General features: G+C 43.1%; 1 protein-coding gene across 1 annotated transcript in view; it reads left to right on the top strand.

Moving 5' to 3' along the window:
• LOC147011827 (uncharacterized) overlaps nucleotides 1–13,350 on the top strand; it is a 226,649-nt gene that overhangs the window by 188,597 nt on the left and 24,702 nt on the right. Inside the window, exon 3 of the mRNA XM_085857168.1 lies at nucleotides 8,742–8,882. Coding sequence (XP_085713294.1) covers nucleotides 8,742–8,882 — 141 coding nt within the window. The remainder of the gene's footprint in view (nucleotides 1–8,741; nucleotides 8,883–13,350) is intronic.

The following is a 13,350-nucleotide window of genomic DNA, read 5'->3' as shown; positions in this document are numbered from 1 at the left end:
GACACAACGAGCAGGTGACATTTCAACAATGGGGACATTTATTTTCACATGTATACAATGATTGGGGGGATGGGACATGACATGAGCAAAAACCTACAGCCGATATCTATGTATTACGTACATACATTTACAACAATTCTACTTACGGACAAGGCGCCACAGACTTTCATGCAAAAACCCCAGAAAAGAAAGATAGAACTGGGCTCGTAAGCCTTTAATGTTCCTCAGATCTGGGATGACTGAAGGAGCTCTGCGAGGCTGTGCAGGTTACCTTTGTTGCCCTTGAGGCGACTCGATGGTCTTTTTGTCGGTGACCCTCCATATGTCTCTGTTGTCAAAGCGGCAGCTGTTGTAACGGCGGCTTGGTTGGTCCAGGGCCTAGCAGCGCGGCCTGGTCGATCGGGCCTGGCCGACGACGCTTCAGAGGAGCGAACGGGCTTTGCTCTTTTGGAGTTGATGCTCTTTAAGAGCCCGCTCACTCCTCAGCGTCGCTCGACTGACTCGGGGCCCAATCGCTTGGACTGTCACGTAGCTTGCTGGCGCCTTCTCTCCGGCTGGCGACCTCTCTCCGGCTGGTGACTTCTCTCCAGCTGGCGACTTCGCTGCTGACTCCAACGGCCAACAACGACCAACAACTTGGTGACTTGGCTGGCTCCAATGACGAACGAACTCCACTCCTCCGACCAACAGCAACTTGACTGGACTCACCAACTCAACTGCCTCCACCGACCAACTCTACTCTCGGCGTCAAAACGCGCCTTTTTATAGCCCGGAGGGGTGAAGCCGCTGTAGGCTTCGCCACCCGAAGGCGGCACTTGCCCCTTTCACCCTGGAACTTTCACCCCCGGCTGGCTCCGACCCTTTCGTCGTTTTGATCCGTTTTGCAAGTCATGCGCGGCCGTGTTTGAAATCACTTTGCCGCTGTCGAGGATGCCATCGTGTTCGTTTGTGGAGATGTTGTTGTTGGTGAAAAGATGGCGGCGCCATGGAGATGCTGGTGAGGAGATGTCGGCGGTTGTGGCGAAGGTGGTGAGATGTTGGCGGTTGTGGAGAAGGTGGTGAGGAGATGTTGGCAGTTGTGGAGAAGGTGGTGAGGAGATGTTGGTGGTTGTGGAGAAGGTGGTGAGGAGATAATTGTTTAAATTAAAGATAGAAAAGAATAACACTACCTCAAGATTCACAGCCCGGCAACCGAATAAATTCCGTTATACATCGGTGGGGAAATCTAACCTGGACACACACTTATCGACATTACTGATCTTCGGGGAACCTGAATGGTGATCTGTGAATTTCCACAACCGTAACAATATATATGTATATATATATATATATATATATATATATATATATATATATATATATATATATATATATATATATATATATATATATATATATCTTCTTCTTTTGGCTGCTCCCTTTAGGGGTCGCCACAGCGAATGATCTGCATAGTGATTTGGCACATGTTTTACGCCGGATGCCCTTCCTGACGCAACACTGGTCGCCTCTTACGACACAGATATATATATATATATATATATATATATATATATATATATATATATATATATATATATATATATATATATATATATATATATATATATATATATATATATATATGTGCAGTGAGTTCGAAGTGGAAAAAGTGCCGAGAATTAACGGCAGGAGAGTAAATGGGCTGACAAGAATGTTTCAACTCAGCTCACAGATCAGTTAATATGGTTGCCACAAAAGACGTAATCCTGTCATGCTTTGCAAACTATGGTGAACCACACAAACATGATGAATGAGTTGTAACCGGTGACAATGTTGTCTAAGGTCTCGGATGTATCTGTTACTGTCGGGGTAATGCGGAGCATAAACAATGCAGTTTATCTCTGGTGAGGCATGCACGGATATTTACGAGGTGGAACTCGGTTCTTCATTGGAGAGCTCCAAACAAACTGCATAAACAATCTTTTTTCTTTCTTCTCTAGAAGCTTGCACAGTGGAAACATCGAGGAAGTGCTCAAAGCTCTCAGAATTGTTCGATAAAATAAACTTTCTTCCATACCTCTGTACATACCAATGCAAATAGCGACCTTTCTGACCTCGGAATCACAGGTCCACTTGTTAGCAGTGGATCTAAAATGGTTTGTCCTCAAATTTCTTTGTCTAATGGTAGCACACAAGTAGTTTGGAATTGAGACGCAGCTATTCCTGATATCAATTCACGCAGAGTACTGAGTGTGTATGAAATGCCTCTGTTGGTAAAGGTGGAGCAAGATCCATCCTCCAACAACACCACTGTGTCTACTCTACATCCTCCTGAGTCATTTTGTTCAGTACACTGAGCATTTTGATTCGGAAATTGTCCAGTATACCGCGAGCCAGAGAGCCAACCCTCTGGTGCAGACGTTCAGAATATTGCGAATTTAACCGGGACCCAAGTGTGTTTGAAGGATTGACATATGAAGACTGCTCGAGAGAGTCCACTATTAAATGCTGGTCGTGGTAATGGCTCTTTCTAATGTTCCTCTTTACACAGCCAGTGTACATGAGAATAGTGTCTTCATACAAAACCTACAACTCAATATAAAATGCAGAAGCGTCCATATAAAGTACAGGTGGTTGTTCAAGATAGACCATAATAGAAAATTCAAAAATGTTTCCATTCGGAGTTCAGGAGTCATCACACGAAGGGACATTCGATGACATCGCAGTCGCACACCCAGCACAGGAGATGAAGATTCATTTATACTTCTACTGGGCAGCCGTTTACGGAGCACAACAAAAATCAATTACCGTAATAATTGCGCTTCCAAATCAAATTCCCTCGTACCATTTTGCATGACCACCATTACACATCGATATAATAGTTTACGGTTGGAGGGAAGGGGGAGTGGGAGTGGGGGGCACATGCAGATGAGAAATTATTTTCATTTCCATCGGGTTTTACTGGCAATTACACGATATTAACGTGGAATCGCATGATTGCAAGAATCGCAGCATTTGCACCACCTGCAATCCGAATGCAATTTCTGATCGAAATCTGCAGCTTACACTGTTACACACCTTGTCGATTGAACAGTGCAATGGATTCCCATCCTCCTGAACGAGCTTCAATCTCATTCGGGTGAGCGTGCAGACGCAGCACATGAGTTGTGTGTACGGTCCATAACCCTTTATGTGCGGAGGATTCGAGGAGAGGCGAAGAGACTTGGTTCTAACCCTGTGAATTCACGCCCTCTTACAAACGCCTGCAATACAGCAACATAACTCTGGAATTCACAAGGTCTCAGGATTTTTGCAATCCAGCGACACAACATCGTAATTCACATTGACTCAAGATATTGATAATCCAGAGACATAACCCCGCAATTCACAATGGCTTCAGCATTTTGGCAGTCTCATGAGTAACAACGTAATTCACATTGACTCTAGGATGTCAGCAATGCAGCAATGTGCACAAAGCCGTGATTCCCAATGACTCCAGGATTTCGAATTCTGGCAAGACAACGCCATGATCCACGTTGACCCCAGGATGTTAGACATGCAGCAAAACCATGCTGTGATCGACATGACTCCATGAGGATGTGGGAAATCCAGTAATATTACCAGGATGTCAGACATGCAGCAACACGTCCTGCATGATGGTCCACATTGCCAACATGGGTATGTTGGAAATCCAGAAACACTGCCGTGTCATCCAAAACGACTCCATTTAGAGTGTCAAAAATCCAGCAACATCCACCACACAATGGTCCACATTTACTGCATGAGGAAGTTGGAAAACTAGAAACACCGCCCAATAATACAAAATGACTCCAGCACGTAGAAAATCCAGCAACGCAACTCCATGATCCATAATAACTCCAAGATGTTGGAAATGCAAGCAACACGCACCACCAAGTGATCCACAAGAATTTGAGGATGTAGACAATCCAGCAACACAAACTCGAGAGTAAACTGTATGAGAGCAAATATTCCTTTCCATATGTATGTATATATATATATATATATATATATATATATATATATATATATATATATATATATATATATATATATATATATATATATATATATATATAGTAATGGGTTTAAATAGAAAAGTCCACATCTTTGTGAATGTACGTAACATGATCTACTTCAAACTTGTGGGTCCATGATGATATCGTGAATCTACTATAATAAATAGAGATTGTGTGGCTATAGCTATGTCAGCAATATTCACTCTTCAATTGGTCACGGAACTGACCAATTGGGTGTGCCCATTTTTTCCCTTCACTCGTTTATTGGTCTTGGAAATGACCAATTGGGTGTGACCATTTTTCACAGCATCGGTTTTTTTCTTGTCTGTTTTTATCGGGTAGATCCTAATCAGCAAACAATGGTCCATTTCGGTGGTGCGCCAAATCGCACGCTTTCCTCACCTCGTGTTTCCTCACCTCCAATAGTGATGATTACAATATTAGTGATTATGGTGCGGCGTCTATCACACGCTTTCCTCACCTCGTGTTTCCTCACCTCCAATAGTAGTGATTACAATATTGGTGATTATGGTGCGGCGTCTATCACACGCTTTCCTCACCTCTAATAGTGGTGATTACAATATTGGTGATTACGGTGCGGCGTCTTTATCACATGCTTTCCTCACCTCGTGTTTCCTCACCTCTAATAGTAGTGATTACAATATTGGTGATTACGGTGCGGCGTCTTTATCACACGCTTTCCTCACCTCGTGTTTCCTCACCTCCAATAGTGGTGATTACAATATTAGTGATTATGGTGCGGCGTCTATCACACGCTTTCCTCACCTCTAATAGTGGTGATTACAATATTGGTGATTACGGTGCGGCGTCTTTATCACATGCTTTCCTCACCTCGTGTTTCCTCACCTCTAATAGTAGTGATTACAATATTGGTGATTACGGTGCGGCGTCTTTATCACACGCTTTCCTCACCTCGTGTTTCCTCACCTCCAATAGTGGTGATTACAATATTAGTGATTATGGTGCGGCGTCTATCACACACTTTCCTCACCTCTAATAGTGGTGATTGCAATATTGGTGATTACGGTGCGGCGTCTTTATCACATGCTTTCCTCACCTCGTGTTTCCTCACCTCGAATTGTGGTGATTACAATATTGGTGATTATGGTGCAGCGTCTATCACACGCTATCCTCACCTCCTGACTCATCCTGCTGAATGCTATAGTGTTCGTGATGCTCCCCTAAATTAAGGGGCTCCTGCATGGATCAGCATCATCTGCAATCCCATCTCGATGCTGATGCAACCAGTAGATCAAATTCGTAATTCAAGCACTGCCAAAATGTAAATTCCATGAGAATGTATATTTTACAAAAGTCATTAGGATGTGGAGACATGTGATGGTGCCTAAGTGGATGTTCGGGTGTTCGTGAGGCACGGTTCGGTTCGTGTACACAATTAGTATAAAAAAGGTCAAATGCAGCATTTCCCCGACACCCTGGAACATCGTTTCCTACCGATGTCAACGTCGGAGATACATAAACATGTCACCAGAATCCGTATTGAGTTTAATGCATGGAAATCATTCTCTCATTTATTCATTCCTCGAGCGTTTACCGATCATTCCCCATTTTCGATGCATTCGGATGGAAATTCTTAACATCCTTTTGACCAGAGAGGAATCCTGGTTGTTTCTGAATCATCTAATCGAACTGTTTGGATTGGTTAAGGCAGATGTGGCAGGGTCAGCGTCCTGTTCGTACAGTCACCTGGTTAGGAGATGCCGTTGATTTGATTATACCTGACGTGGAATCGAAAACCCAGATTACTGTTCATCATTTCTTTCCAATGCTTACGTTCTGGTCCATAATAAACCAGAAGATGGAAATTAACAATACCTGGGCACTTCTTCCTTATCGACTAGGAATTGTTCCCAACGAGAGGAGGTGAATTTGGCCAGGTTAATCTCTGAGCATCATCCAGATTCCGATTATGTATAAAATTTGGCCAGGGTTCTTGGTTTCAAGACCAAATGGCCAAGTAGTCCAAAGGATCAGTTGAATTATGTACCATACCATCTTGAATATCTACGGTTGTTATAGCAGATACAGTGGGTCAGCGTGATCCCCTTACCTGTGCAGCACCACAATTCAGTTAAGTCGAGTCGGATTCTGAAGTTATTGAACCCATTGTTTGTTGGTTGACAAAGGTGATCAACAACTGAATTATTATTATTATTATTACTTCATCCACCGAAGGTGAAGGAGGTTATGTTTTCACCCCTCTCTGTTTATTAATTGCCGGAATCTTTCGGATTTCAGCAATTATGTTGGTCGGTTGTGTGTGTCATTCTGTTTGTTTGTGTGTTTGTTTACCTTGTAGCAGCCACACCGTTTCAGCGATCATGACCAAACTGGGTACAGATGTCGGCCATGGTCCAACTTAGACACTTGTCGTTTTTGGTGAATCTTGGTCAAAGGTCAAGGTCAAGGTCACCGAAAAACCGAAATTCTTATTTTCGCAATAACGTCCGCTAAAATGGTCGTATTGACTTCAAACCAAATCCAAAATGTGCGTCTTCCAATTCTGCATCCAACCACATGTCTCATTGGGGTGTCACACCAACACCCTTCTTAGCGGTCGGAGGTCAAAACTTTCAAATTGCGATAAAAATGCCATTTCAAGTCCGATTGACTTCCAAGTTATGATCATGACCAAACTAAGTGCTATAACTCATTAAACAGTAGAACTATCGACTTGTAAGAACCAAATTGATTTCCAGGTTTTTGTTTTTTTCAGAGATCATGGGGATATGACAAAGTTAATCCGGCAATTCCTTGCTCAACGAGCAATTTCATTTGTTTGTTTGTTTGTGTGCAGGATATCTCACAAAGTTGTAGACGGATCCGGATGAAATTTTGTGGAAAGGTTGGGAGTGTGACGAGGACGAATTGATTAGATTTTGGTGAAGATCCGAATCCGGCGACTATAATTTTTAAAGTGACTCTTCACCATTGAGAGATTGGGCTGAACTCATATCCAGCATGATATCTCAAAAAGTTGTGGACGGATTTTGCTGCAACATGGTGGACGGGTTGGATGTGGCACAAGGACGAATTGATTCGGTTTTGGTGAAGTTCTGACTCCGGATCTGGATACTAGAATTATTTAATTTTTAAAGTGATTCTTCACCATTGATGGGGCCAAAAACGATATAGTTTTTGATAATATTTCATGATATTTCAAAAATGTATTGGGCCCGATATGTTCTCGTGGATCAGGCATTACGCGGTGGAGGAATGCACCCCATCGAGTGCCCTTTTAGTTATAATTATTATTTTGTATACAATCAGGGCTCATGGAAGAGATATAACACAGAACGGATCAGGACACAACAGAACAAAAAGTGAGCATTTGTAAACAAGAGGTATAAGAATTACTTTGCAATGCATGGCCCCAACCGATGTGGTGATGTCCATGTCTAAAAAGGGTACAAGTCTGAAAAATTGACGAAATGCCCTGAAACTCGACCCTGTTCTGTAACTTATCAGAATAAAGTGATGTACCAAGTTTCAGTTGAATATTTTAAAGGTTATGGGGGGGGGGGAGTCTAAAAAACCACAGGCGGGACGAACGGACGGACAGCCAACCTGTAGTCCCTGCCGGTGACACTGGTAGAGTACTAATAATTCCTATGTAGTGATGGCTAATTAATATTTCCTCTGTGAATCACTTTTTGTGACATCAAGATGATAATTTTCATCGATTGGAGAGGCGCACACGACTGCCTGGACCCTGGGGAGTGTGCTGCTGAGTACATTTGCCGCACGTCCAAGTTCTGACATTTTGCTCAATTACATTTTAGCCTTTTAAGTTTGGAGAAGGTAAGATTCCTTTGTGGCTCAGTTGGTGCCGTGATTGATCGTCGAGTGGTGCACCTTTGCACCTATCGACGACCCACTAGTGAATGTTCTGTACTTTTTCATACATCATTGCACCCACAGCTGAAGTACAAAAGAGATGTTACAATCTTCAAACTTAAAAAAAGCTAAAATATAATTGAGCAAAAAAGTCATGGTGCGTCTGTGCAGCGAATTGGACTTCATTACACAGTGTCAACACAAGATGCTTGTGAAGCCATCATACTTGGGATTACGTCACGCGCCAGGATTCTGTACATTGATGTGGATACGATGAGTTGAACATTGTGTATGTGGTGGGAGGTAAACGACTATCTATTTATTACGTGTGCACATGGTAGAGGAGGGGAGACATTCAAATTGAAGAAAAGAAGAGAAGGAAGGATGACAGCAGAGAAAGAAAGTAGAGGGCAAACGAGGGAAGGAAGTGGGGAGGTCAAAATGGTGCCATATTTGCATACGTAATAAATGTATGATACATAAGCAAAGGCTTGGCTTTGACTTTGAAGTGAAAATGCAGCATTCGTGACACAACTCATTGAAAGAGACCTCTGTAACATATTGCATGACGTGTATAAAGTGATATCTGTGCAGGGTTTCCAAGAATCCCATACACGATGGACTGTGTACGTATTAAAAGGACAAGTCACCCACGAGTAAACTTTGTACATACCTTCGTGTGTTTAATTTTCATAAAAAGTGTTCTTCGTCATGTTTCGATAAATACTCAAACCAACCTTCCTTTTGCATAACCAAGATGTGGACAGCAGCAAATCTCATGGAAAACAGATAATAATCCCAAACGCTTATCTATATATTAGGATTATGCCCTCCCTCGTTTTGCAGACAAGGGAAGATTTAACAACATCCACGTGACGTCGGCACTGATGACGCCACTCGGCCCCTCCCAATCACATCCACACCTGGCTTATTTACCTGCCATCTGCAAGCCCGAGTATAACCACTTCGCTTCCCTCAAGCGCCTTGGTGAGTGAGCTGACATGAATGAAAAATGTTCTGTTATTGACCTTTCACACCATGATTTGGAGCTATCTACATATTGCATACGATTTCTTGTATAGCCAAAGGCTTACACAGGACCTTTGAGACGTGGACCTGAACACAGTCTCGAGTCATATTTTTGCTCTCTGTATGATGATGTAAGTGCTTCTGAGCATGACTCCATCTTCCTTTGCTTATATTGTTGTGGGCCGGGGTTCGGTGGCGATTAACGACCACTAAGTGGAGCAGTGGAGTCATCTCCCGCCGAACACCTGGAATTTAGGTCGTAATCCTTGGATAACTCCAAAGGTCATGGGTCCCTTAGCAGACTGTGGTCGCCAATATTTCGACGGCGTGGGGTAGGGTTAATTCCCTAATTTCAATATGCCTAAATACCCACGTCGTCCAACTACCTGGGAAACCACACCCTGGACCGACTTTGTCCGAATTGAGTCGCTATCACCAACTCGGATCCGGCGTAACCGAGCAGAGTTACCAAAGCCGCGCCAGACCAAATGAACAATTTACGGCACGAACGGCCTTACTAATTCTCAAACCCACACCATGCTAGGCCAATGAAAGAAAACACGAACAACGAATTGGAACATTTAACACGGGGTTTATTTTACAAAGAATAATCGGGGAGGGAGACACAGAGCAGAGTTATCACGAATAAAAGGCAGGCAATGTAAAATGAGCAAAAGCACTTAACAGCTCTACTTAACAGACTGGGCCCATGGACACACACAATCACACACACACACACACACACACACACACACACACACACACACGCACACACACACACACTCACACACACACACACAAACATCACACACACACACACACACAATCACACACACACACACACACACACACACACACACATACACACACAATCACACACACAAACACATACACACACACACGCACACACCCCCACACCCACACACACACACACACACACACACACACACACACAAAATAAACTGGACCCTGTGGGTCTATTTCGTTCAAGCCGGGCTGGGGTACCTGTCTGCTTCGTGCAGCCACACCGACTCCGAAACCACCACGGTGGGACCCGAATCCACAACCCGAAGTCCACGGCCCACGAATGAGGCCGCTCAACCACGATCACCACTGTCTCAGACTGCTCCAGCCATGACCGCGACCGTCTGCAGAATGCTCGTCGACAACCACAGACCGCACCACAATCTCCATGATCACCGTCTGCCGAACGCTGGTCCAGACAACCACACACCTCTTGAGGAGGGAGGGGCTTCTTCTCCCCACCACTCACCTCCTGATTGGACGGTGGGTTGTCAGGCGACTCGTGGCAGCCTCCCGATTGGCTGGGGCGCGCGTGTGGTGCTCGCCCTCCGCTCATTGGCTGAAGGAAATGCTCTCTGCTCCTCCTCGGAGCGGAGCTTCAACCCAAGGCGACGAAGGCTCCGCCCACGTCCTCAGCCAAAAAACACGTACATAATGGCGACCGGGTTGAGTTCAGGACGGCGCGCTGTTGTTGTTGTTGTTGTAGTTGATGAGGAAAAACCTAGCTAAAAAAATAACTCGTAGCGCACACACGGAATTCCCATTAGACAGAAGGGGATGGATTCTAACTGTACACATACTTATCGAAATAACTGAACTACGGGGACTCTGACTGTCTGTGTGCAGATGGCTTCCAAATCCGTAACAATATAACTATTATTTGTTTTTCGAATTAATCATTAATTAACCCCATTCACAGTTTAATACACCACCTTTCACATTGAGAAAAAAAAAACTCCTTTATTGTCATTGCTCAGTCCTCTTATGAACTGCTTTTGAAGCAGTCTATCCCAACTCGATTATTATTATTATTATTATTATTATTATTATTATGATTATTTTATTAATTGTGAAAAGGACTTTAAACAATACAACCTCACAATGGACAGCTGCATATTTCCTCTCAAAAAGAGAATTGATTTGATTTTAAACTTTATGATTGTGGAAGCTTTCCCTTTATGATGTCACGCTGGCCATGCTTTATTTTCAGTCAAAACCAGGCGTGGCTAATGACGCCATCGAAGGAAAAGATAACTGTTTGAAAGGAGGATGCCATGTGACAATCTGCGATAAAAAAATATTCTTCGAATACGATTTGTGTCAGATTTGTATCCATCGTGTGAGTATTCGAGCTTTGACTCAAAAGGTGAATATAAAATTGAGTGAATCAAGATGTTTGCGACGAGAAGGAAATCGTTTACCGAGTTTGGCCTCATCTGTACGAGGACACGATCAGTGGGACTCGCTGCCCGAACCCAAAATCCTGTTGTTTGATTAATTTTCGCTGTTAATATTATTGTCATGGGACAGGGTGTTGAGACAGCACATGGGGAGGGGGTGAAGGGGGTTAAGGTAAAGCGAAAGCACGCCCCATTAGTAGTGACCATGCTCCTAATTACTGAACAGTTTGAATGTCTCCAAGGCCATTGAATGAAATAGAGGACTCAAACTGGCCCGTGGACGTCATCAGGTCACACTAATAATGCCTGAAAAGAACCAGATACTTGCGATCACAAAGCGATCACCAAGGGTAAACCTTCCAAGGTACCCGCGATTCAATGATGGCCATATTTTGTTTGGACCACCATATGGCCTTGGCATTCAACATTTCAGGATAGAGTGTAAATTAATAAAATGTGTCCCCATCTCCAATATATCCATAAAACTCAACATCATGAAAATCACAGGAAAATTATTCAAGCTGATCAAAAAAAGGTGTTTTTAGTTAATTAGATCACAATCCAAAAAAGGTACGTCAAGGACACTAAACAAATATCAGGTACACAACTTCAGCGCAGGTAAACTATTATGATGCAAGAACATCTTAGAAGACCAAGCAGTCTTTGAGATCCCACATTGGCAAAATTGTGTGATTACAAAACACCATTTTTTTTTTTTGACTGCCATTTGACCTTGACCTTTAACTTGGAGGGGTATGATGTAAATTAAGCATAAATGTGCCTTTCTTTAGGCTATCTAAAGGGCAATTCCAAATTTAGTCGAATTATGGTGAAAAATGTTAAAATGTCTACAATTCGGTCATGGCCTTAAAATTAGTTCAAGGTTTAAAAAAAATGTTAACTTTGCATACTTTTTATTCCCATGATTAATACAAAATTTCATTCCGAAAATCCCAACCGGATCTGAGATACAGCTCGGACATTGGCAGTAAAAAAGGGAGGAAAACGGAAGTGGTAGTTTAGTACTCCTCGGGGTGTAAGAAACTCTGCGATAGCATTAAAAAATGGGGACACCAATTGTAGAAATTTATCCCACAGCAGGTATAAGCCTCCCATTATCCAATAAAGGAAGGCTTAATAATATATTTCTTTGTTCTAATAAAATCCCTGATCGAAACATGAATTGGTTGATAATTATAAAACCACGCAAGCCAAATATTAACCTTGTCTTACACTGACTGTACCTAACAGAATCATCCTAAAAATGATCACCTCATCCACATAATATAAAATAAATAAAAACTTTATTCATGTTATACATCTTACGCATTATCTCTCTTATCCTTTCCATTGCACGAACTGCAATGGTCAGCCATCCTTTTTATCCCAGCACAGCCTAACTTCTCCATTTTACTGTCCTTTATTCAATGGACATGGCAGCGCTAACCTATCCAAGGTCATGGTTTAAATGACGTTGGGTCTCGTAATTTGCATCTTGTCAGTCGTCTGATGCCCCCGGCTCCCCGGAAGATACGTATGACACCTGGAACACAGTGCCTGCACAGTCCCGGATGAAGACCATTCGGTAGTTGCAACAACCGAATGAAGCCTTGCCTGCTGTTCAGCTATATAATACAGTTGGTGGTGCATTCAGTTATGAATAGAAGCTCGAGTCGATGCACAGTGTTTCAGAGGGCACAGCCAATCGGATGGATCGACCTGCAGAACGAGCTATCCAACAGACCGCTTGACCGAACACGAAAGCTCAATTTTCTGTAGGCCTCGACCCGTACATCCCATCACCGTTGAGTCACTGAAACATGCACCACCACACTGTGCCGTTCCGCTCCAGCTCTGACAACACAAATATCTGGCACCACGGGCGCTCAAACCCCTCAACCTCTCCATCTTCATTAGGACTGTTCATGCACTCTGCGCATGACCTGCCAGCGTCCATTGGTCAACAATGCATCACTGTTGTGGCAGGTCATACCGGTCCACATTGCTCAAAATGAATTCCCTGTAGTGCATTCCCTCATTGTGCTGTCTTTATAGCTCAACACAGGTTATCTTGCAGACATGTTTCAAAGCATGGTATGCTTCCTGCAGGATCAAATTTTCCTTCTTAAATTTGAGAACTCCGATGTACATACAGAGACCACAAAATTATTTTTACCTTGGAACAATTATTGAAACTTTACCATCTTCCGTTATTGATACAT

The sequence above is a fragment of the Eptatretus burgeri genome, chromosome 15 (genome assembly GCF_056783735.1).
Source record: "Eptatretus burgeri isolate ZD-2024b chromosome 15, Ebu_testis_v1, whole genome shotgun sequence".
Lineage (NCBI taxonomy): Eukaryota > Metazoa > Chordata > Myxini > Myxiniformes > Myxinidae > Eptatretus > Eptatretus burgeri.
The sequence above is the reverse complement of the archived record's forward strand: the minus strand, read 5'-3'. Positions and strand labels throughout refer to the sequence as shown.